This window comes from Gavia stellata, chromosome 10 (assembly GCF_030936135.1).
Source record: "Gavia stellata isolate bGavSte3 chromosome 10, bGavSte3.hap2, whole genome shotgun sequence".
Lineage (NCBI taxonomy): Eukaryota > Metazoa > Chordata > Aves > Gaviiformes > Gaviidae > Gavia > Gavia stellata.
Genome location: NC_082603.1, coordinates 14,757,507 through 14,780,454, shown reverse-complemented (window position 1 = coordinate 14,780,454; position 22,948 = coordinate 14,757,507). Strand labels below are relative to the sequence as shown.

Genomic DNA, 22,948 nt, shown 5'->3' with positions numbered 1-22,948 from the left:
CTATACATAGGGATAGGCTTGTTCCTTACATCACTAGGGCCCCTATAGAGAGTTAGAGTTGCTAAACTAAGACAAAAAGTGCTGGTCCAAATAAATGACTCTGCTTTTTATGTAATACTGCTTACTAAAACGAAAGTTTAATTGCATCATTAGTAAGAGCTGCTGACACTGTTTTTACATAAAAATTGAAACTGCTGCTACTAATAAAATGGACCATAGTGACTCTTAACATTCTGAACTTCTTTTCTGAAGAAGTAAAGATGAGTTTAAAGGTGAAGGAAAGAAAGGGTATCTCTTTTTAACTGTTGTAAGTGGACCTGTTTTGGGAATGTAAACAAGATACAAGAGGGGAGAGAAGCTGCTGCTGAACTGCAGTTTTCCACCCTTTGCACCCACTGTGCAATCAAATTGTAAAGTTCATGGCTTTTCTCTCACACTGCAGACTTCAGTTGCAGAAACCTTCATGTTCTATAAAATGCAAATCCTAATCACTACTCATGTAACAACATCTTTAAATACCAGTTCAGAGCAACAGTTTTATTTACTAATTAAGCCCTGTCCTGTTTTCCCCAGCAGCCATCAGACTTGCTATGATTCTTGATTTTAAGCGTGTTTGGGAATGAGTATAGAGGGATTTTCTTTTTTTTTTTTTTTAATAACCCATTTCTCTGATCCCTAATACTGATTCAGTGGTTAATTCCTCCTTTACACTTCTATGAAAATCCCCATCTGCAACCTGCCAGGACTCCTGTTTGGATTTCTCCCCCATTCAGGCTTTGTTGCAGTGACCATCCCTGTTGGGACTTCATTGGCCAGAGACTGCTATAATGTGAAAAGATGCCAGTTACGCTTCTGCTGCGCCTGGCATGTGAAGACTACATGTCTCACTGTGTGCAAATACTGGTTAATCTACTTGTCTGTTTCAGTAAGCCACAAAAGGTTCCTGCCTATGTGGTAATTTGGCGGAAATAATGTGTAAAAGGAGTTGTGTATTTCACTTCCCATGTGCATTGAAGTCTTTCATGTGTGTGCTGGGATCTTGTACAAGAGTTAAATGAATTGCTACAGTTTTTGGGCTGAAGTGTGAAATATTGTGAATGAAGGAATTGCCAAAGTCATTCCTGGTAGCATACAGCATATTGCTTGCATTCGGCATATTGCTTGCCTTTACCTTCAAATTACAGGAATTAGTGAGCTTAAGTTGAATAGTACAGTATATCAAAATACCTGTAAAGAAATCTTAATGATAACACAAGGCAGCTCACTAAAAGTCTGAAGACTATGTATGATTTTGTTCTGGAATGCTAAAGTTAATAGCTTAGCCATGACTTGTCCCAAGTGCAATATTAGAAAATTTTAATGTAATCTTTTCTACTTGAATACAGTCTATATAAAATGTTAAATGTCCTATATTGCTGAAAAGATATGGGATCAAATTTCTTTCCAATAAATCTTCAGTTTTAAAAAAATATGCATACAGGTCTGCTTTGTTGTCATACATACTGTGAAGACTAGTTGAAATAGCAGCCACCATCATCCATTAGCTGATTTTAAAGAGAATTGCTGCAGTCTGTTTTCTGAGAATTGGCTTGAGGTTAATTGTGGTCGCTGCAGTTTGAGTCCAGCACTCCATAAATGCTAGCATTAACATATGAAGAAATCCAGTTCTCTTTTAAGTTGCAGCCTTCTGAAATAAGAAATTCTGTGCAGCTTCTCCCTCTGTTTCACCAACTGTCCAAAGGGTGAGTTCTTGTTTTTCTTGGTTTAGACATCAAGAACATTCTCACCTGTCTGTATTCACTCTCCCAGGTGTAAAGATGGATACAGATGTAACAGGTTTTGCACACTAATGGTTTCTATTGGTGAGAGAACTACTAAGTTTCTGGAAAGTTGCAACTAAAATGCACTTACAACAATGTAGGCAGTAGGCTTTGTTAACGTACTACAGCAAAAGTGATGCCAGACAGGCATTTGGTACACTTTCTCAGTTCTCTGCTTGCACTTCCTACCCTAGTCATCAACCTAAGATTGATACAGATGTCAGTGAACTGAATCAGACAAATGGTTTTTAAGGTGTAAAGGTTTCTGGAGGTGTCTGCATGTTAGAAGCCGATACCAGCAGGTGCAGCTTGCAGTTTGTAGCCTCAGGTAAAAGCAGGTCCATGTTCCTACAGTGTTGTCTTTTGAAACAATATACAATCTAACTGCACTTAGGCAAGCTCTAAATAGTCACAGGAATAACTTTATGCTGTCATGAAATTAAAGATGGAATAAAAATGTATATGCCTCATTTTATTTAAATGGTCCTTTGAAATGCATTATTTTCAAAACTGGAACTATCTACAGAAAAAAGCTTAAGCATTTCTAATTCCAGAGGATGCATAGTGCCTGTAACAATCAAAGAATGTAGTGGACCACCTAATTCCACTGTAGACATCTCATGTAGTGTGCCTGAAGCTATCTTCTGATCCAGAGCACCCACACGTGCAAGGCCAACACAAATTGTGTTTTCAGTAATTTCTGGAAGAAAGAAGATGAAATGCTTAATTTATTGACTAATAGTCCTATCATAAAGGAAGAAGTACTCAAAATTCTTAAACCTTGACACTGCTTTCTTAAACCTCCAATTAATAAATCATTGGAGTGGCCTAGAAAGAAGCTTGTTCTTCAAAGAAAATAAAGCTGTATCTTAGGGATGTTTATAAGCAAGAATGGGAAGGCAGCAGAAGTAGAATACAAAATGTATTCACTTGGAGGAAACTGCTGCTTCTGAGTCATTCTATATAAAGGATAAAATGAAAGGATTTTAATTTTAACAGTATTTAAGGAATAAACTTTTAAAAGGAGGAATATAGCTAGATGAATTTCTATTAGAAAGATTCTTTCTCTGTGACATAACTGAGTCATCTTTATCGCTGCTGTGATTTCACCCTTGGTCTCAACAAACATCTTTCACAGTTTGCTCTTGACTAGTGTTAAGAATTCAAGTCAAAATCACAGTTCTGCATCATTGGGTTAACCTAGGTTCATGCTGGTATTCACGTAGAGCAGAGTGTGACCAGTCTAAATAAAACATAGCAGAGATCTTTGAAGCTCGACTGATCTAAAATTCTCAGAATCCTGCCTCCTCCAACTAACAGATCAAAGAGCTCACAGTTAAAGATGGGTGGAAAGAGTATAGGGTTCCCAAACTGAGGCTTTGACTAAACCTCCAGGAGCCACTAGTGCACGTTCATCTGTGCTCGCTGAACTACGCTATGTTCAAGCTCTGTTAAATCCATCTCATGACTAGGATTTAAGGCAGCTCAATTCCACGTCAGAGCAAGAGAATGCTAAGATTAAGAGGAAGGGAGTAGAGTTCAGAGGCTCATGAGTAAGTGTGACTTGAGAGGGGTAGTAGCAGACAAACATTGCAGTAATAGTACCTGGTTCTGCTCCTTGGAGCCTCCTGTTTTGAATGATAGCAAGAAGCTGTTCTGCAGCTTGATTCACACTCATGTAGCGTGGTGGCTCATAAATCCTTCTTCCTCTGCAGGGAGAGAAACGTAGAGAAATTTCATATATAACCCATTTCATTATCCCCAGCTTTCTTACAGTTTATTTCAAGAAACCTCTAGACCAGCAAACTGAACTTTAACTGGTCCAGGCTCTCAGGCTGGGCCTTTCAGACAAGAGTGGAATTTTTAACGAAGACAGAAGTCTCTTGTGCTCTCGCCACACCTGTGAAACAGCAGGGCCTCCGGCTGGCAGATCATTTGAGTCCTAAAAGCAAATTCAGCTGCTGGAAGCAATATGCAGGTTTTGCAGCTACTCCTGAAAGATGCATTAGACTTAAATTCAAGGGTAAACTACTGTTTTTCTGTCAAATGTCCTGTAGACAGATGATTACAGACTAGAAATACATTCTTAAATGAAATGCTGCTTTCTTTGCCAACTGTGGATTCAGTCAAATGGATTTTATTTTGAAACTCCAGAATAAACAAACCTCAATGATACTGTGAGACTTCACAAATGTTAATTTAGACCAGGGTTACAGCATGTGTATAAAGTAATCATTTATATTTGCCACTGTCAAAACATAGATTGCAGAGAGATGATTAAGATGTGGCAAGAGCTTTTTTTAATACAGTTAAATGAACTTAAAAGCATTTTCTATATATTGCTTATTTAGCTGTTTAAAAAGTGTGGTATGTATTCAGTACTTCACACTGTTTCTAGCCAGTGTAAGGAAGAATGAATTCAGAACACTGTTACAGCTATTAATCTATTTCAGCATGGGACAGAACAGTAGTAAAATAACACTTCATTTGCCAGACTGAAAGCTTACCACATTCTGACTTCATGCTTCTCACAGAAACAGTTAAAAAACAGATTATGCTCTCCTGCAACTTCATTCAGTTACTGTAAATAAAGCCCAGTCCTATTGTAATGAACAAAAAAGTTCCGCTTCTTCTAAGAAACAAAAGACCGTGGCCACGGAGAAGTATAAGAGGAGAAGGCAGGTAAGTTCAGTATTAGACTATGGGCAAAGAACCTTTGTTCCTTATACAAAAAACCCCTTTGTAAATACACTGTGTGTTTCCATATATTTTCAAAATGGTGACTCACTTCATTAAGTTCTCCAGAGACTGCTCCTTCACTTTAATATCTGTAGAACAAAACAGATATTAAAACGCAAGTTCCCTACAAACTGCCCACTTAGCTTTCTATGTAGGTAAAGCTTAATTTAATTAGCAGATTCTATCAGCTTTACAACAACATTTTAGCTATTACAGGAAAAAGGAATATGGATTACATTCTACTGTTTCATATGTTAATTAATCAAAAAGTATTGTGATTTTATGCATGTGATTTTACCCAAAGATAGGGCAAGTTTCATAGATTTCACAGCAACATAGACGAATAACAATACTGCTAAGTATACAAATAGCAGGCATATTTACCATAGGATAGCTAAATGCCGGCATGTTTAAACACACCAGGGTATTGGGACTACTCTTAAATTACGAGTACGCTGTGGTCACAAAAGGTAAAACAATGTGACTGATCAACAGTGATTACATCACTGCCATGCAGGAACCTGACTTTCGTTAGCACTTCCTTCCTGTCCCAATCAAAATTTAGAACAACATTCTGTTATGGGAAAAAAGAAGGAATTGGGCAAAAATAAAAAAGAGAAGGGGTCAGGTAAGACTCTGCACATCTGCAATTTTATGAAACTCTAATTGACCACAATCTCTCTAAGAGGCAACTGAATGTTATCTGTATTCAAATGCCCCCAAAATATTATCATAGTGAAAGCTGGATACATTTTTAATCTTCATTTTTAAAAAAAGTATTGCTTAAGTTATACATTCAACTCCTAAAACAAAGTGCCTCTGAAGAAAGGGGTTTAAAATGCCAAGCTGCAAGATTATTAGTGCACAGTTTACCAAATTGCTTATATGTCCGTGAAGCCACTTTGAATTCAGAAGTTTATCAGCACTAACCTTTTTATGTCACATTTGCTGGTAATCTAGTCTAGTTGGATAAACAATTAATACATAGATCACAGTGGCCAAGTAGTATTAAGGGAACAATTAATTTGGAAATTGGTAGTTTTCAGCTGTGAGCTACAATTAGATGCAGGTACCACAACTGTCCCTGAAACATGAGATTTATAATGCAATTTTATGGTTTCAAAATTTTTACTGTCTTGCTACTGTATAAAAAAAATTAAAAAGGGAGATCTTAGAAATGATTATACAAAATACCTGAAGACTACTTTGTTTTAACATATTACAGTTGTAATAATCCTTGTTTAAAACACTTGTGAAGTCATCCTTCATTAAAACAAATTACTAGAATTCTGATTTTTAGCCAATTTTGAAAACAAACAACTTTCAAGGCATTGGAAAGTCTGATGTGCAGTGATGCTTACACATTTAAATTGTTTCCTGCTCAGGATCCTCCAGTTACCATAGACGTTGTTTTTACTTAAAATATTAATTTATTTAGCACTGAGAGATCCCAGCTGTGTCTAAAAGATGTTACAGAAAGGTATATAACTATATATACAAATATGCAAGTGCCTCATAGTTTACACGCAGGCAGTTCCATAATCTCTAAGGAGTTATCTAGACTAGCAGAGTTACTCAGAATGTGGCTTTCAGCCAAGGATTGTTGGGTAGGATAAAGATCAGACAGCACCATGGGAGAGCCTGGGGACAGTGGTCAGATGGGAGCACTATTCTGTTTCAGTTGCGTGATCAGTGAGGATTTTTTACAGCACTGAAGCTTCTCAGGTGACCATCACCTTTTACCAAAACGTCCTTAGAGAAGATAATTTAGGAAAAAGACTATCACCTTACAAAATAGAAATGTGATTAAATGTACGATTTAGCTCCCCAGAAAGTCAAATATGTTGAGCTCTAACCTAATTAAGTCAATGAAAGATAGCTGCCATTCACTGCAATCTGATTTTGATCCTGAGCTGGATCTAGCTTAAAATCACAGTGATCTTTAGAGCAAATATGGGCCTCCTGGTCCTATTTGACTTCTACAAAGGCATCATTTCTTACGGATTTTCTGAAGCGGAATTAAGAAATTCCTGGCTGCTGTAGCATGAACAATGGCTGAACTGACTCTAAGTACACATACACTAACGTTCCAATTTTTGGTATCTTTTCAAAGACACATGTTAGCTAAGAACATTTCTTTAATCACAGACTTCATCTCATGCCTATCACGATTGTCTCTGGACACTGTGGAAGATGGTAGCTAAGGAACGGCGGTAGCTGCTGCTTACCAAGTAAGCACAGTGTGTGCATTCCATTCTGCCTGTTCTTCTCAATCTTGTCAAAAAAGCTTTCTGGCTTCCATGTATCTGTCCAGAAAACTATAGAAACTGTCTCTCCAAAACTGTACAACTGTAAAACAAAGCAAATGCAGTAACACACATACCCAATAAGAAAAAAACAGAGCATGCAATAAAATGCTATGAAAACCGTGAACAATTGGCAACACTGAAAAGTCCTGAGCCTACTTAAGAAAGAAGTTTCATACCACAGGGAGAGTACTCTCCTATAAGATGCTTAAGTTTGCTCTTTCATAGATACATAACAAAACATTGCATTAAAAATAATGCTTCCTTTTAAAAAAGCTGTCCTGTGCTTCTCCATCAGTTTTAGTGCATTCCTTTGCATTCCCTCCTTTCTTTTTAACAGAATCTGTCATTAGTGACCTGTTTTTTCTTCATAATAGGGATGTGCTGGTGTTCTTTTACTCTCCAAACAGTAAAGGGTGTTAAAGAACAACTAATGAACTACCTGTGAAGTTTTTACCTATCTCTGCATTCACCTTTCCAATGTATGTTAACTAACTTTCAAGCTACCTTCTATTCTTTGTTACTTAATTCTGAAGTCCTTTTAAAGGCAAAAACTTGGTAAGATTAGCACCAAATTTATTACTTACTATTTCTTATTTTGGTTAAGGCTAGGCAACTTCTAATACTGCCATAATACTTAAAATGTTTTCATTCTACTGATACAGTAGTATTTGCATTAAAACAGCACTTTCCTGCAGATGGAAGCTGTATCATGCAAAAGACATTACAGTCTAAAGAGACAGTGGATATGAAGATCTGAAGACAGGGACAGATTGTGCATGAAGCAGAGAGGTTCAACTTTTTTTATGCACATATGGTAAGAATATTGCTAGCAGGTTGTATGTCAAACATACTCACTGATCTTACTCTCAGTCTTAACATTATCCTAATCTCGGTTAAGACATTTGAAGCAATAGTCTTGCCAATCATTTCCAGTGATGTAAAAGTGAAAGTCATATGTAACCTAAGGCAGCATTTGGCTTGGAAGTTTTTGTAACCAACTTGAAAAAGGGCAAAACCATGCATCAATTTTGGTCAATTCAGCTCTGGAATGGGGCCATCCCAGATGGATTTTACAACTTGCCAATATTCCGTCTGCTCAAGCCCATCAGAGAAACAACGGCTATACGGACTAACCTCCCCACTTTCTCTGTAAACCTGGGAGGAAAAACTGCTTTTCCAAGCCCACTATAGCAGGCACTCTGTGTGCTGTTAGCTGAGAAGAGGACCCTATGTAGACGCAGCTCTGGCAGCTCTGTGCCATCCGTGGCTTCCCCTATACATACTTATTTTACTGCGGCATTAAGTTGCGGTTTTAACTCCTTTACGCTGGCAGAGCAGAATTTGAATCAAAGCAGAAACATGTTTGTTTTCAAGGGACCAAAAGCTCAAATTTTAACCATTCATGCTGATAGGAACCGTGTTTATTCAAAGATTCCTGGAATATTACTGAAAACATTTCCTCTTTTAAATATTTCATTCTAGCACAAGGACAAGAACACACAGCGTACATTTCACAACCTAAAGGTTCTTCCAGTAAACTAAATATAGGTTGAAGCAAATGAATTGCTCTTGATGTAACTTGTTAACTATTTCAAGGCTGTGTTCTAGAAAAAAAAAAATACCAAGCTATGTTTTGCCTATTTTTCAGGTGGCTAGCTAGAACTCTTCCCATTTTGTACCACATCTGAAGAAAAACTTTTAGAACAAGGAGTTTCTCTTTCTCCCCTTCACTGTTAGAGCGTCTTGGAGCAAGTTAACCCTTAATCTCATTGGTAGTATACCTTTAGTCATCAAAAACTGCTGAAATGTCTGGTACCAGCCTAACTAACTAGCTTACCATCTGGCACCTGAAAGCCACTGCAGTCATTTCCCAAAAGTAGCAGCCCTTGTTCAGTACAGAAAGTGGCCTCCGTTAACCTCAAATCTTATCCCAGTCCCTTTGGCATTTTGGTAACCTGAAGGACAGACTTCCACCTCTGCCTTTTAGCAAAGAACAGGATGTGCAGAAATGGGCAAAATGTTACTATCTGATAAGTATTTCGTTGGGAATCAGATCTTCTAAACCATTCTGCCACATATTAAAAACAAGTTGGGCATTCAACTTTATACCCTACAGCACTTGTTCTGATTGTTATTTTTCTCTTTTCTATTGATCATTACAAAGATTCTCCATCATCTTTGCCAACAAGAAGTGAAGCAAGTTATCCTTTTTGCGCAAGCACTGCCAGTCAGATTCACTGAATCTGTCCTTTGTTCACCAGGTTTTGCATTAAAACTGAAGTCTGAATGTCAAAAAAGAATAAAACATTTTTGACAGGAATGGCCTGTCTAATCAGCAGAAATAACTTCAGAATATCTTAATGAAATATTGGTATAATAGAAAAATGTACTTATAGTCTCACAAAAATACACTTGTTTTCTCAGCACCTGGACAGCACAGAAGTAAGTAGCTTCTACACCAACAAGATGGAATGGGGCATATTTTATTAATCTCCTAGAAATACCTTTGAAACTTATACCCCTCTACTAACTAAACTTCTAAAGAATAGATTTCCTAGCATTAATGCATACATATTTTTACTTTAAATTAAAGAGGGGAGAACACTACTTTGGAAACTTCCTGGTACACCAACAATCTATGAATGCTGTGGAACTGAAGCAATAAATGGATAGCCCTATTGTGCGTGACTACTTGTAACCAATTACCTTACAAGCACTTCTACAGACACAAATATTTATTTCTCATCCAGCATTTGATCTCTGCAGACATGTGACATTTATGCAAACATAGGCACTGCTCTTCCACCATAGCAAGCCTGCACTAAAGAAGCAACACATACCTGTATCAGAACTTGCATTTTTAACCCTCACCCTGTACCTTATGCAGATTCAGTTTGTTCCTAATAGAGTTTCCTGGGCTGTGTTCCAATTTCTACCTCTTGAAATCTAGCATGAAGTATCAGACTTTCAAGAAAAGCTTTACCACAAAGAAAGCAGTAAATACCAAAAATTCCACTACTGTCCTAAGGATTCAACAGTTACAGAGGACAGGAGGTCCACTAGAGCCAGAACCCACTGAAATTGAAAAAAGATTCTTTCCACCTACAATAAAAGACTGAATAGGGCCCCAAAATTCCAGAAATCATGCTTGTCATTGGAATAAAACTGTGACACGTTTGTTAACCGAGGTGTACTACAACACAACTAAGGATTAATTTCATGCTTTGAGATTGTTAAGAGGAAGTTCAACAAGACAATGAAGAGCTCTGTGTATTTTCAGTGAAACAGTAATACTGTACAGTTGCTGGCATAGCTTTAAAGAGAGGCAAATGAAGTTTCACAGTGGTCTTCTGTGTGCTGCACTCTACATTAAGCAGCTGGGGTTTAGGAGTGGGCAAGATCTGTTCTGTACAAGCTAAAACGTCTCAGGCATCACACTTGCACTAATCATCAGATTTGTTAGAGTGCCTACATTCTGCTCAGGCACAAAAGTGCCAGAATTTCAAAGGGGCTCAGTGAAATGGTTGGACAGACATTTCGCGCTCTCAGCTTAGAAACTAACCTTCTTACCTTCTCCCTAATGCTCAAAAACTTCACATAAAAATTTCAAGAGGTTATTTTGAAAGACTTCAGTCTTTGGAAATACCTCTCCCTTCCCCCCCCGCCCTAATAGTAATTGGCTTAAGCAAAGCTTTGTGCACTTAAATTTTGCAATGCAATAGCTGAAGTCAGAAAAGGAAGCTAGAACTCTCTACTCGGAGGCAGTGCTCTATCTGCTAGAGTTTTCTGCCTCTCACAAAATACTGCAGAAAGCTGTTTTTCAACCCACACTTTCATCACCTCAGAACAAGCTATAACTATTTTATTTACACACACAATATGAAAGAATGTGTGATAACTTTTGGTACTGAGGTGCCTGTTTTCAGTTAGTATTTTTAATCCTTCTGATAATGATATTTCTTATTTTACTTGTTGTTTCTATAAGCAGAATTGATTGCTAATTGAGAGGCCAAAATAAACCATGAGAGAAAAAGTGCTGTACCATGATCTCAGCTTGGAAAGCCTGCATGCAAGTGAAATCTCAATGAAACCACTGAGCAACTTCGTTAATGGCCAGTCTGAATGACACCAGTCACCTGAAGCCATCCATGTCAACAGTCCTCCGTTAAAATACTGGTGTGGCTAATCACCACAAAAATATAGGGCATAAAAAGAAGGCACAAGCTGAGACTAAATAGGCAAATTAAAAAAGGAAGATTCCCCCATCCCCTCTAAAAAGTACTAAAGCAAGCAGGAGGGAAGATGCAAGATAATATTAAAGGTCACTAGGGCAACAGCTGCAGAGAAACCAAGAAGTAAACATTTCAAAATGCAGACATTTATTTTTATAGCATCTTTCCCAGAATTATTGCTGTATCAGCTGCAATGGTGACAAAGCAATTCTTCACTTACAAGCCTACCTCCTTTCCTAAAATTTCAAACAGCTTCAGAACTGGATACACATCAGGGGAAGAAGGTAAAAAGGAGTCTTATCATTACATTTTTCAGACCTGGCACCTGTAAACCCTGTAGGACTGAAATGCTACTCAGCTATGTTCTGTGTCAAGATGGTCACAGGTTACACTGCAGATACTTCTCACAGGATAGGTGTGTTTGGCAAATGAAGATTCTGCACAACCTGATCACATCCCACTGACAGACACCAAGAGGCTTTTTCTCCTAAGGCTATTCCTCAATGGAATTTGGAGACCGTAGAGCACCTTGCATTATCCCAGGCTGCTTCTTGATAAATCCCAATAAACATACACAGAAAAGCTAAGACATGTTTTGTTTATCCTTGTCATAAGAGTTTTGACGTGGTGCTATGCAATGTTCATCCTCAAAAAAAGGAACCTAATAAGTCAGATTTTTTTCCCTTAACCTCCGTAACCAGCTAACAACCCTCCAGACCATATACATCAGATTAAAGGGCACCTACTGTTCTTTATATTACATATTGTTGCCAGAGAACAGCTTAGGAAGTAGGATGATCATCAACAAGGAGTTAGCAAGAACCAGTCAAGCTTCATTTTTGCTTGTAATTGGTCATATGAAACAACCACAAGCCTAGCTCTAGCCCTTTACACTATCTTATTTAGTACCACAGACCTTTAGCACCTTTGAATGCCTCTCATGAGAACCTTCACATGAAATTGAAAGTTTTTAACATTCACACACACGGGGCTATGACTCCTTTTTGTACTGCAAGCCAACAGATTGGCTCAGCTGTCCCAAAAACCTCCAAGTCCCCTTAGTACATGCCAGAGAGAAAGGAACTGTGAAGAAAAGGATCTTTGGCTGAGAGAAGCCCACTCCACATGATTACAGTCTTCAGGAGGCAGCTGAGACAAATCACATAAAAGGAGCTGAAGGGAAGAACACATTTTTCTCTTGGCTGCCTCCTGTATCAGCACTCAGGAAATAGCCACTCTACAAGCAGAACAAAATTCAACTATCAAAAGACTCAGAAACTCCAAGCAAACTTGAACAGGACAGGATTCTCCCTCCAAGGTAATGTCACCTTATCTTTAATAACCTCCTAAGACTCTTCCCAGCAATATCAAACAATGATTCATTCCCACCCTGGTCACTCGGGTTACTAATCTGAAACAAAGATACCTAAATGGAGAAAAAAATCTATTCTGATTAAATGGATGTTTCTGGGTCATGTTTGCTGGTGACAAATGGCACTAAGTTGAACAACAATTGTGAGTAATGAAGTAGTGTGACTAGCACTGTTGTAACCTTTAATTCGTTTGAGGAACAAATGCCGACTTCTAAAAGGCTCAGAAGCTAGTAGCAAGTGAGAAAACCAACCAGTGATGGAAAACTGTTTTAACTGCCAGTGAATAAAATATACTTTGCGTAGAGCCCCTCCTATGAGACTAAAGAGTATTTTTGAAGATTAGGGCACAGAGAGAGGGTGGAACTCGGAGGTTCCGCTCCTGCAGCTACTACAGGTTTTCTATTTGACTATGAGCACAGTGAGTAACGATACATCCTTCAGCTTCCTTATCTGTAAGTAGTATTTTTCTATCTGACACTGAAAGTGTACTCACCTGTTCAGTAAAGACTCAAAAGTAAGCACCGCTTCTGCACTTATGTGATCAGCTAGCAGTGAAAAGACGAAACTATTTTATAACTGTAATTGTCTTACAAGAATTAACTGGACTGCAAACAAAAAAAAATCGAGGTGAGTCACTGAAAGAAACAAGGGGACATGCAGATGTTTGTTCTGAAGCTATTCAGGTGGAAAGTGGGTACATCTCAAAAGAAAGGCAGGTCTTTGCCCATGATGTTTTTTTCCTAGCTACCCTACCAAAATATAAAGTAAATGCTTTCAAAACTAGCAACACCACTCTCCCAGAAACTAGTGGCTCATTTTAGTCTTCTGTCTCATCCCATGGCTTGCCTCCAGCTTTGCACATTAGTTCTCAATCTTCTTGTTTTTTACAGTCATGCCATTGTCTCAAGCCATTTCAAGTTGCATCATTCCTTCACATGCATCACAGGTCAGTATGATGCAGAGTCTTCCTCATGTGTTTGACCATCGATACTGCTACCTCAAAGATAACATTACCAGACCCGGGTCAGAGAGAATGCTGTCCTGAGAGCACCACTCCATCCACTGACCTTCGCAAACTAACCCAGATGTCATGCAGGTTAGGAAGGAAGGGAAAAGGTGTAAACTGGAGATCCTGAGTTTTCTGCCTCTTTATTAGAGAGCTAAAAGCCTTAGTAATCAGATGCCCTATTCTGAAAAAGTGAGTGTGGGCACAGATAAAGCCATGGAAGTCAGGCTAGGCCCTCCCTTTGTTCTCGGCTTGTAATGCTGAATCCTAGTCAGATAGAGCCAAGGCAATGCCTTGCTCACAGGGTAGCTGAGCAGTGGTAGAACAGAGGTAAGGCTGTTACCTAAAATACTAAGCTTTCCAAAGGTACAGAACTACAGTGCAGCTGCTGCTGAGGAAAGCCAAACTGCCTCCCTAGTTACGACCTACTAGAAGTGCTCTCTGAGAATTCCAGCCTTCTCCTGGGGACTTCTGTCCCCCCTCCCTGACTTCCCTGGCAGTGTGCATAGATACCAAACTGCATGACTTTCTTCACTGGTGGTTGTTCCCCACTACAACAGGAGTCAGAGTGATCAACATACCTACATGTCAGATTCCAGATAAGAGAGGTGAACCTGCAGAGAACGTGCTAAGAGGCACACTCACACAGAGACACTTTTCCTGGCTTCTCCCCCTGGCCTGTATTCATTTGTTTTTGAGGGAAAAGATGTTCTTCGGCCTTGGGGGGGAAAAAAAAAATCTGACACAGTGAAGCACAGCAAGAACAGTGTAGAAGAGGGAGCCACAGCAAGTCATAGAGCCACATGCACAGTCAGACTAATGCTTTGCTAAATTATACTATCCCTTGCTTTCAATAGCTATAGCTCATTGTATCAATCTGTGAAAGCTTCCCAGAAGTTCAAAAAGTTTAATTTTCAAAACTAAAAAACACCCTCTTCTTTATACAAATGCAGTCTTCACCTGTGCAGTCTTCAAAACAGCTGCATTGATTCTGTTAAATGGGCATGACAGTAAAAAAAAAAATTTTGAAAATAGATATTCACCCTTCCTTACAATTTGTCAAGAAATATATCTATGAATTCAAGGTGACAAACCATCACTAATGCTTTACTGACTTCAGTAACTCACTATTGTACAGGAAAACTGCACAACTACCAGAATGTTGTTAGCTGCACAGAAACATTGCTCTGATGCCAAGAGACATGTTCTTTTGTGAACAGACTGGGCTGTAGCTGCATTTTACTGAAGGCCTAATCAGCAGTTACAGCTCACTACGCACATGGCTTTCAGAACAGCGTATAAAGGTGTTTCCTGTTTTTCTCTAGTAAGAAAGAAAGAGGTTTTGTATCACAATCAGATTAAAACAAGAAAAAAAGCCAAGCCTTTTCTGTGGTGAAGCAAAAGAGGAATCCCTGCTGTACTTGACAGCAACTTTGCAATTTGAAACACAGTTAACTCCAAAACTAAATTGATGGCAGGAGACAGCCATGAACATAAAGACTGTTGAAAGAAATTATAAACTTCCACCACAACTCTAATTAAATCACAGGCTGCTTTTTTGTAAGATACCCCTCACTTGCTGTTTATGCCTGTAAGGAGCAATGAGGAGTTAAACACACAGCTGGTTATAGTCTGTCTGGTAATACAATATGATCATGATTTCCTAAAATGCTTTATACAACAACAGGAATGTTGACTTATGAGAAGGCAGCCCCTCCCAAGCCAGGATGGAAAAGGGGACTAATGCCAGAGTGAGTAACATCACATTTCCTTCGTGGTCTGTTCCCTTCAGCATGGGATAAGGAAATAGAAAACTAATCTCCAAAACTCTGCGTATATGAAAAACTTTATGGACTCTTTGCAATATATGCCCAGTTAATTTTCTGCTCTTTCTTTCAGTTAACCTAGAAGCTCTATAGTCTTCCTTCCTATGCCTAGCTGGAGTTGTGGGGGAAGCAAAACTTTCAGAAAACTTAGTCACCTGCTCTCTTTGGAAATATGAGCCTTGAATCTTCCCTCCTAGTGAACGTAAAAGAACAGTAAAAAGGTAGTGGGTAGTAGAAACTAGTTGTCAACAGCTTGACAGTAGAAGCAAACTTTGCACCACCATGAAGCCAAAAAGGGAAAGGGTGAGCCCCAGCCTCAACTCTCGTGTTACCCGCCCCAGTAAGTGCAGTCATGCGACAGCTGCCATCTGTCTGCTGCACATGTAGATTTTAGACACCAAGAAACCTATTTCCTTCCTAAAAGATAATTTTGTCCAAGTCTTACAGCAGTAGGCAGGTGTCACTAAAAAAATGCTCACGGGAAGAATTACAAAGAATGTGAATCCTATGCTGCATTCCCTTTAGCATTAGCATTCACATCTCAGAACAAGTATCAATGCAGTGTTGCTGAACTGCCAGACCAGACAGGGCTCTCACATTTCTAAACCATTCAGATGTGATAAAAGCCAGAGATAATACCCAACTTATTGCAACAGATTTTCTGCTGCTGGGCAGCATTGAAATAAGGCTGTTGGAGTTTGTCAGTGTAAATTTGAAGGTGTCACTTGTTTGTTGAAATTTAAAAAAAAAAGGTATTATTTTATGTTAAGCTAGGAAGGAATGCTTCCTCCTTCAGTGATGATAACTTACTGTTCAAACTCTCAACTCTTGTCTGTAGTACACTTACATTCCTGTGCTTGCTTTCAGTTTTGGTAAAGTGGGAGCTTGGTTTAGGGGTTCCCATACACAGGGAACCATTCTGAACCTTGAGAGGACAGGTTCTATGTTAAAGTAATGAATGAAGACAAGAGGGGGAAACTTCAACTAACTTATATGTGATTATTTATGATACATACACTGCCGTAACATTTTTCATGCAGGAAAAGTAATAATGGACCTATACACGTGTAAAAGGAAGCAGTGAAGTATTTTCTTCGGGGACACTAGACTTCTACTTTAGCCATTCAAGAAGCACAAAAACTGTCATTTGTTCTTCTAGTCCTTGGCTAGGCAAATCCCTCCTCTCTCAGCAGAGGGGCAACAGGTCAACCTTGGAGAGAAAGAATGCATCATATACAAGATTTTGGAATTAGTTATGATCCGAGTTGGGCATACAGACAGGCTTGCGCATGTGCTACTTTTATGACATGATCAGCATATTTCTCAATAGGATAACAACCTAATTTAAGAATAAACTTATCAGGTGACCATCAGTAGTATAAGGAAGCCAACACGAGCAAAGCTTTATCTGTAAAATAACTTAAATATCAAAGTCTCCTGGGGCAGAGGGAAGTTAGAGAGCAGAGAATAATAGAAGTGTTACTATTCATTTTCACATGCGCTCATCTAAAGGACTTTTGCTGACACATAGCACGCTGAAAAGGAAGTGTTAACAAATTCTGACAACAGAAGCATACAGTTGCTACAGATCTTCAAACTTCAGATTGCAACATGCATGCACTGCTACAGCAGTAGAAGAGTTCACCAACTCCAAGTTTAGCAGCTGTGGAATAGCATATATACAAAAACGTTACCTGTAAACCACAGCAGCCCACTGCATTCATTATTGAAGCATTATGAATGACCTGGTATGGAATCCCCAATTTTACTGCACGTAGTACTAAGTCACTGTGTGTTGTGGCCCTGTGTTAAGAAAAGAAAGGCATTAAAGATTGAAAAGATAAAGTGACCAAGTGTTACTAGCGTTATAGTTTGTTTTGAAAGTAAAATTAAACCCTTCACAACTAGGGCAATGCAGAGGTGCCAGAAGGGCAACAATAACTTGACTAATTTTTACGGGAAACTAAAAACTCCAATAAGGCTTCCATATGTCACCTTCCCTAACTGAAAATACAGGCATCCTCAGTATGTTACGGTTCTTTGCAGCTTTCTGGTGTCATTAAAACTGTAAAACCAACACAGTTGTTACTTTTTAAAGTAGCTTTGGCAAGTACTTGAAAAGGAAAGTTCCATTTATCATTTGTCTTCTGCAGGTGTCTGTTGGACATCTGTTGAACCGTAAAGGTCAACTTTATTTGGCATAGACTTCAACAAAACTCCAATATTTCCTTATTCGCTGCACAGCCAGGCCTTCTCCCATCTGCACCAATGCATGCCAGGAAAGCAACACACTCAAACAAGAACTTTGAACAGACTGAGGTGAACTGCGTGCAGTACTTAGAAAAAAACATCTTTAGACTAAGTCAACTTTTATAATACTTAAGCCAAATTACTCGAATTAACAATGCCTAAGTTTGAGTGATCAAGTTTATTCTGAAATTATTAAGAAAATTCTAGTTAAGCTTAGAACTGAGCTAAATTGGGCTCCAGGTCTGATGCTCAATAAGCACCTTGCAGTGACTGGTGCAAGAATTACTGGGCTTGTAGTTAACACAATTGGGATTAGAGTCCTTCGAAGATAGTAAGTATATACAGATCCAGCTAATCTTTGAACTGCAACAATGTTTACATATGTATCTTGCTTGCAGGTATGCTTACATACATGCTAGGCACTCCATTTTCTGTGTGAAATATGAAAATGCACCTATCCCTTGCCTAAATTTTTCAAACCTGAACAATGGCTTCAGCCATCTCATTCCCAAAATGTACCACACACTTCTGTCTGGCCATGCCAAAGAAGAAAGCAAAGAAAGAAATAGCATATGCCTATCAGAATAACAGGAAGACTGCTTTCACCCTGGCCTGGTTCAGTTACCCTAACAGAATTCCCCCTCATTTTTAGCCTGATAATTTTGACACTGCATGTCTGACTAGCACCCATCAGCAGACCAGGTGCTTCAGACTGGAACACAAATGTGGCAGCAGCTGGCAAAGCTGTAAGGATCAATCATTTCAAGAAGAAATCAATTTCACTGGAGGAATGAAAATAGAGGAATCTGAATGGTGGGAAATCAGAGACCCTGATACAAGCAGGCTCCCAGACTTAGGAAAATGCAGTGAAGTGATTTAAAACCACACTTTGGTTAGTAAACAAACTATGCTCCTCGCTTCCGTAAGCAAAGGTGATTTAAGAATGCCTGCTCTAAGAGAAGAGGGGACTAGTTTTACAGCCTTGTATGTAAGTACCCTTCACATACATTGGACAAGGAGCACTGGAGGATTTTGTGGTTATGCTAATACTGACCAAGGAATCAGCTGGCTTTATTCACTGAAATTTGCTCCAGCCAGTATTTTCTCCCAATAGATCTGTCCACAATGACTGTAGCTAAAAGCAAAAGTGCCCTCATGAGCACACAGCTAATACCAGCAAAGACTTCATGGAATCAGCCCTCTGCACCCAGAGCTATGCTAGTATTTTCTGTCACTGATACAGATTTTAAGTTTTATGGGTAGTAATAATATGAATGTTAGCACCAGGCGAGATGAAGGTGGGCTTTCCAGTATACTGTTAAAGTTGTCAGGTTCCTGCTAGCACATCCATAGCTGTTACCACATATGCGGAACAACAGTGAGAAGAACAATGGGGCACAGCTTGTTTTATCACTTTAACCATTAACCGCCAACACCTGAGATTTCCTAAGGCTGCCAAGTACTCTTCTTACCTGCAAATATACTTGAAACTCTACAATCAGCTGCAGTCACATGGCTTCTATGCTCCTCCCATATGGCTTCTCTTAGGACAGAAACATTGAGTACTCTTTCCTAGTAACCTCATGAACCCTTAAATCCCTAGGGCTCTATGTGGGTATAGGAGCAGTTCTAGCTGCAATATTAAGAACTAAGAATATAAACATTTAGAGAGAAGCAACTCATTCAAAAAAAAAAGGGTAGTTTTCTACAATGATGTACTATGTTAATCAGAATTGAAGTATTTTAACACCGAAACTAGTGATAACCGAGGCAGAGGAAGATACTGCTTACAAGTAGCAGTTACATTTCAATACATGTAGATTTTTTTTTCATCTGATGTACTGACATCAGTCACTGGATCAGAGCACAAGGGTACAGGTAACGTGACTACACTCTACGTGAATCCTAATTTTAATGTTAACATGCATTGAAAGTATAATTTATATTTCTGAAATACAGCATCATCTGCCCATAAGTACTAGTTTATATAATATTCTCTTGCCAATTCCCTTCAACCTGTATTTACATAAATTATCTGCTTTTGACAGATGTGCACACTGCTCCTCTTTTTCATAAACTCTCTATTTTTTCACTCTCAAATAGGGTGCTCAGTGATTTGATTTTTCTTGTGCCCCTTAACACTGTGGTATAAATCCTGAATCACCAGCTGGAAACTAAAAGCTCTTCTGTAAGGCTTGACATTACAGATTGATGATGCCTGACTGAAAAGACAGAAGGAGATCCTTCTGAGAATAGAAAAAGACTATACCTTTCAGCAGGAATAAAAAGTGGAAACAAAAGGCTTAATAAACCAAAATGAGAAGACATTTATAATGACCCAAGTGGTTTTAAAAACTAGCATATATCAAAGCAGAAGCACTGTACGAAACCCAACAATCGGTACTCATTCTAAAACAACTGAGCATAAAAGCTGCAGTTTATAAGTACAAATAGCAACTAAAAGAATACTCTCTCAAAATGTAGCACATTTCTTCATTATGTGATATCCTAGACTTTCTTCTGTTAGCAGATAAAACAGGGAACAAAATACTCTCTGTAAAAGCTAGCATGGAGAATGAAATGATAAGTGATTGCTGAAGGGAAGATTTATATATACTGGAGGGTCCACATTCCTGTCTATAAGGGATATCTGGGCAAGGAACTTGAAAGCAAGATAAAGTGTAGACAATTGCATGTGTATTTTTAATGCAATGAAAAATATACAAAGACATAAAAAGTGCTTCTGGTCTGAAAATCATCTTCTTCATAAAGAATTACAGTTACGGAGTATGGTTCCTTCCTATTGAAAAAAGACAGTGATGAAGCTACAGCAATAATTAAAATGTTGGTTTGTCTTACCCAAAAGGATCACCAACTACAAGAAATGCGATATCACAAACATCAGCTTCTTTTAAAATGCTATCTGCTTCTTGTTCCACCGTTTCTCGGTCAGCCAAAATCAATTCTTTTCCATAAAATTCTTCCTAGAAATTTAAATTAATAAGAAACATGAAAATAAGACACTTAAGAGCATTTTCGTATCTCTTCGGGTGCTCACTCAGGAACACAGACAATGGACACTGGAATGGCCAACTCTTATTGTTCTCCCCAGCAGTCTGACCCATGTCTTAGAGAGCCCTGCCTCCCCTTGCAAGAACCCCCGAGCTTCCCATACAGCAGCTCCCACGCTGACAAAAATGTCAAGCACATTATTCTGATACTGACTTGGTTTTTTGTGCCTTCTGTGCCAATTGAGGAGCTGCTCTAAAAACAGCTCAATCACACCTGCACACTGAAGGTACCTGGGCGGACTCTAGGTATAGTTAATTTAACTGGTCATCTAAGGCATCCCCTCTCACAAGTCTGAGCCTAACTGCTTAGGTTAGTTATAATACTGACATCAAACCAGATACAAATACAACACTAGCTATAACACAACCTAGTTTTTTAGATTTTTCCTTAATACATTGTAACTAACCACATCTAAGGAACGATTTCATATTAATCCTTCATCTTCAGTTCTCTGTAAGAAATACTTTACTATGTATAGAGGTAAACATGTATTTGATCGTGTGCTTCGCTTTTCTTCAGCAGCTCAGTAATCATAATTTCTCTTTGTATGTTTCAAATGCCTTTATTTCCAGAATCAACCTCACGTGTGTAATAACACTTCAGTGTACTGAAAAAACCAGAAAAACATGGAGTATATCTTCACTTCAAAACACAGCGGATATACCAGAGATGCCTCCAAATATTCTAGCCTAGCTTGTATCTGGAAACCATATAATGCTGACTGCAAGCTAAAAGTCTCATGTGCTGTATGTACATACAGGTATGCATACAAGTACATTATGGCTATACAGCATCCAAGACCCAGATAGCATCTCTGTATAGTATATAGTACTACACAGCTTATTCAGAAGTGAGATCCCTGTTCTGTGGGTAGGTAAGCTCTTTTTTTGGTATTATTTCAACATTAAACTTCATCTTTCTATGACCAGTGAACCCATCAGAGTTATAATTTGTACATTTTTACTACTGTCTTCTTCCATAAGGTGTGTTTACGAACAAAAAGCTTATCTCCATGTTGTTCAACAGCCCATCTCTGACTGAACTGTGCATGTTCTGGAAGTCTCAACGTGGTGAGGCAGCTTGGCCCACAAGGAAACATGGAAATGTGAGACGGTCAAAGTACTATTCCCAGCAGCCACACCATAATACCTCGGGCTGATACAGAGGTCCAAGGCTCCAAAACATGTATTTTTCTGCTATGTCTTTTGATTTTTTTTGTTTCTAAACAGATCAGACGTTTTTCTAACCAAGTTCTCCAACATTTCAGCATCTCCATACACTGTCAGAATTTGAGATGAAAACTAGTTGCAATACTTGTAGGAAGGAAAATTTTATTTTCGCTCCAGTCTTCTCACAAGGTGGCGAAACGATTTCTCCCATAAAATATAGTATGTGAAGGTCACGTACATACTTTCTCCCAGAACGTGCACCGCTGGTTTCTCCTGCTGTTACTGACCTACCGGCCCCGGCACCCCCCTCACCCGAGGCGTCAGGGCTCTGTGCGGCGGCAGCGGCCCGACCTACCAGCGCTTCCTTGCCCACCGTGAGGACGGAGGTGTAGGCCTCCAGGTACACCCTGCGGCACCGCCTCACCGCCTCCAGCCCCTTCACCGTGATGTCCTTGGCATCCCCCAAGCCCAGCCCGACCAGGTACAGCATCCCTGGGGAGGCCGCTACAGCCGCCAGGCCCGCTGCCGCCGACGTCGCCACCTATCACGGGAGGGAAACAGGGATCAGCCGGGGCGCCTCACGCCCCGCCACGCCACCGACCGCCGCCCCCGGCCGAGACCGCGTCCCACGTCTCCCCGCTCCTGTCACCGGCCTCTTCACGCCAGGTGCACACCCTCCCCCCCGCGCACCCATCCGCCGCCGCCAACGGCCCGTCTCCCACCTGCCTCCCGCCGGCCGCGCCGCCGCCTGCGGCCACGCCCCCTCCGCGCTTTGCGGCGCTCGGCGGCCGCAGGGGCTGCCGGGAGCTGTAGTCCCCCGCGGCGGGGAGCGCGCGGGCCGGTAAGCATGGCCGCGGCGGAGGGGGGCGGGGCGCGCGGCTGCCCCGCGCTGCCGCTCGCCAACGGCCGGAGCATCCCGGTGCTGGGGCTCGGTAAGTGCCGCGCCTCGCGGCGGAGCCGGCAGCGGGCCTGGCCGAAACTCGCGCCGGAGACGCCTCCCTCTGAGGGACGTTGTGAGATGGCGGGGCTGCCCGCAAAGGCCAGGCCGGCTCGCCGGGGTTTGGCTCCACCGTAGGCCGACACCCGGGCTCGCCTGAGGGGAGGCTGGGCTCGAGCCTGCTGCTGAGGCTGCCTGCGCTGAGCTCGGCAGTC

The 22,948-nt window shown here is 40.1% G+C and overlaps 1 protein-coding gene across 1 annotated transcript; it reads right to left on the bottom strand.

Moving 5' to 3' along the window:
• Positions 1-2,282: 2,282 nt before the first annotated feature.
• Positions 2,283-22,324, bottom strand: DPH5 (diphthamide biosynthesis 5). The gene is made up of 7 exons (XM_009808775.2): positions 22,152-22,324; positions 20,415-20,539; positions 17,000-17,108; positions 6,788-6,908; positions 4,609-4,648; positions 3,426-3,529; positions 2,283-2,520 (listed from the first exon to the last, which is right to left on the bottom strand). Exons 1-7 carry the CDS (start codon positions 22,284-22,286, stop codon positions 2,297-2,299), a joined length of 858 nt encoding a protein of 285 aa, XP_009807077.2. The 5' UTR covers positions 22,287-22,324; the 3' UTR covers positions 2,283-2,296.
• Positions 22,325-22,948: the final 624 nt, after the last annotated feature.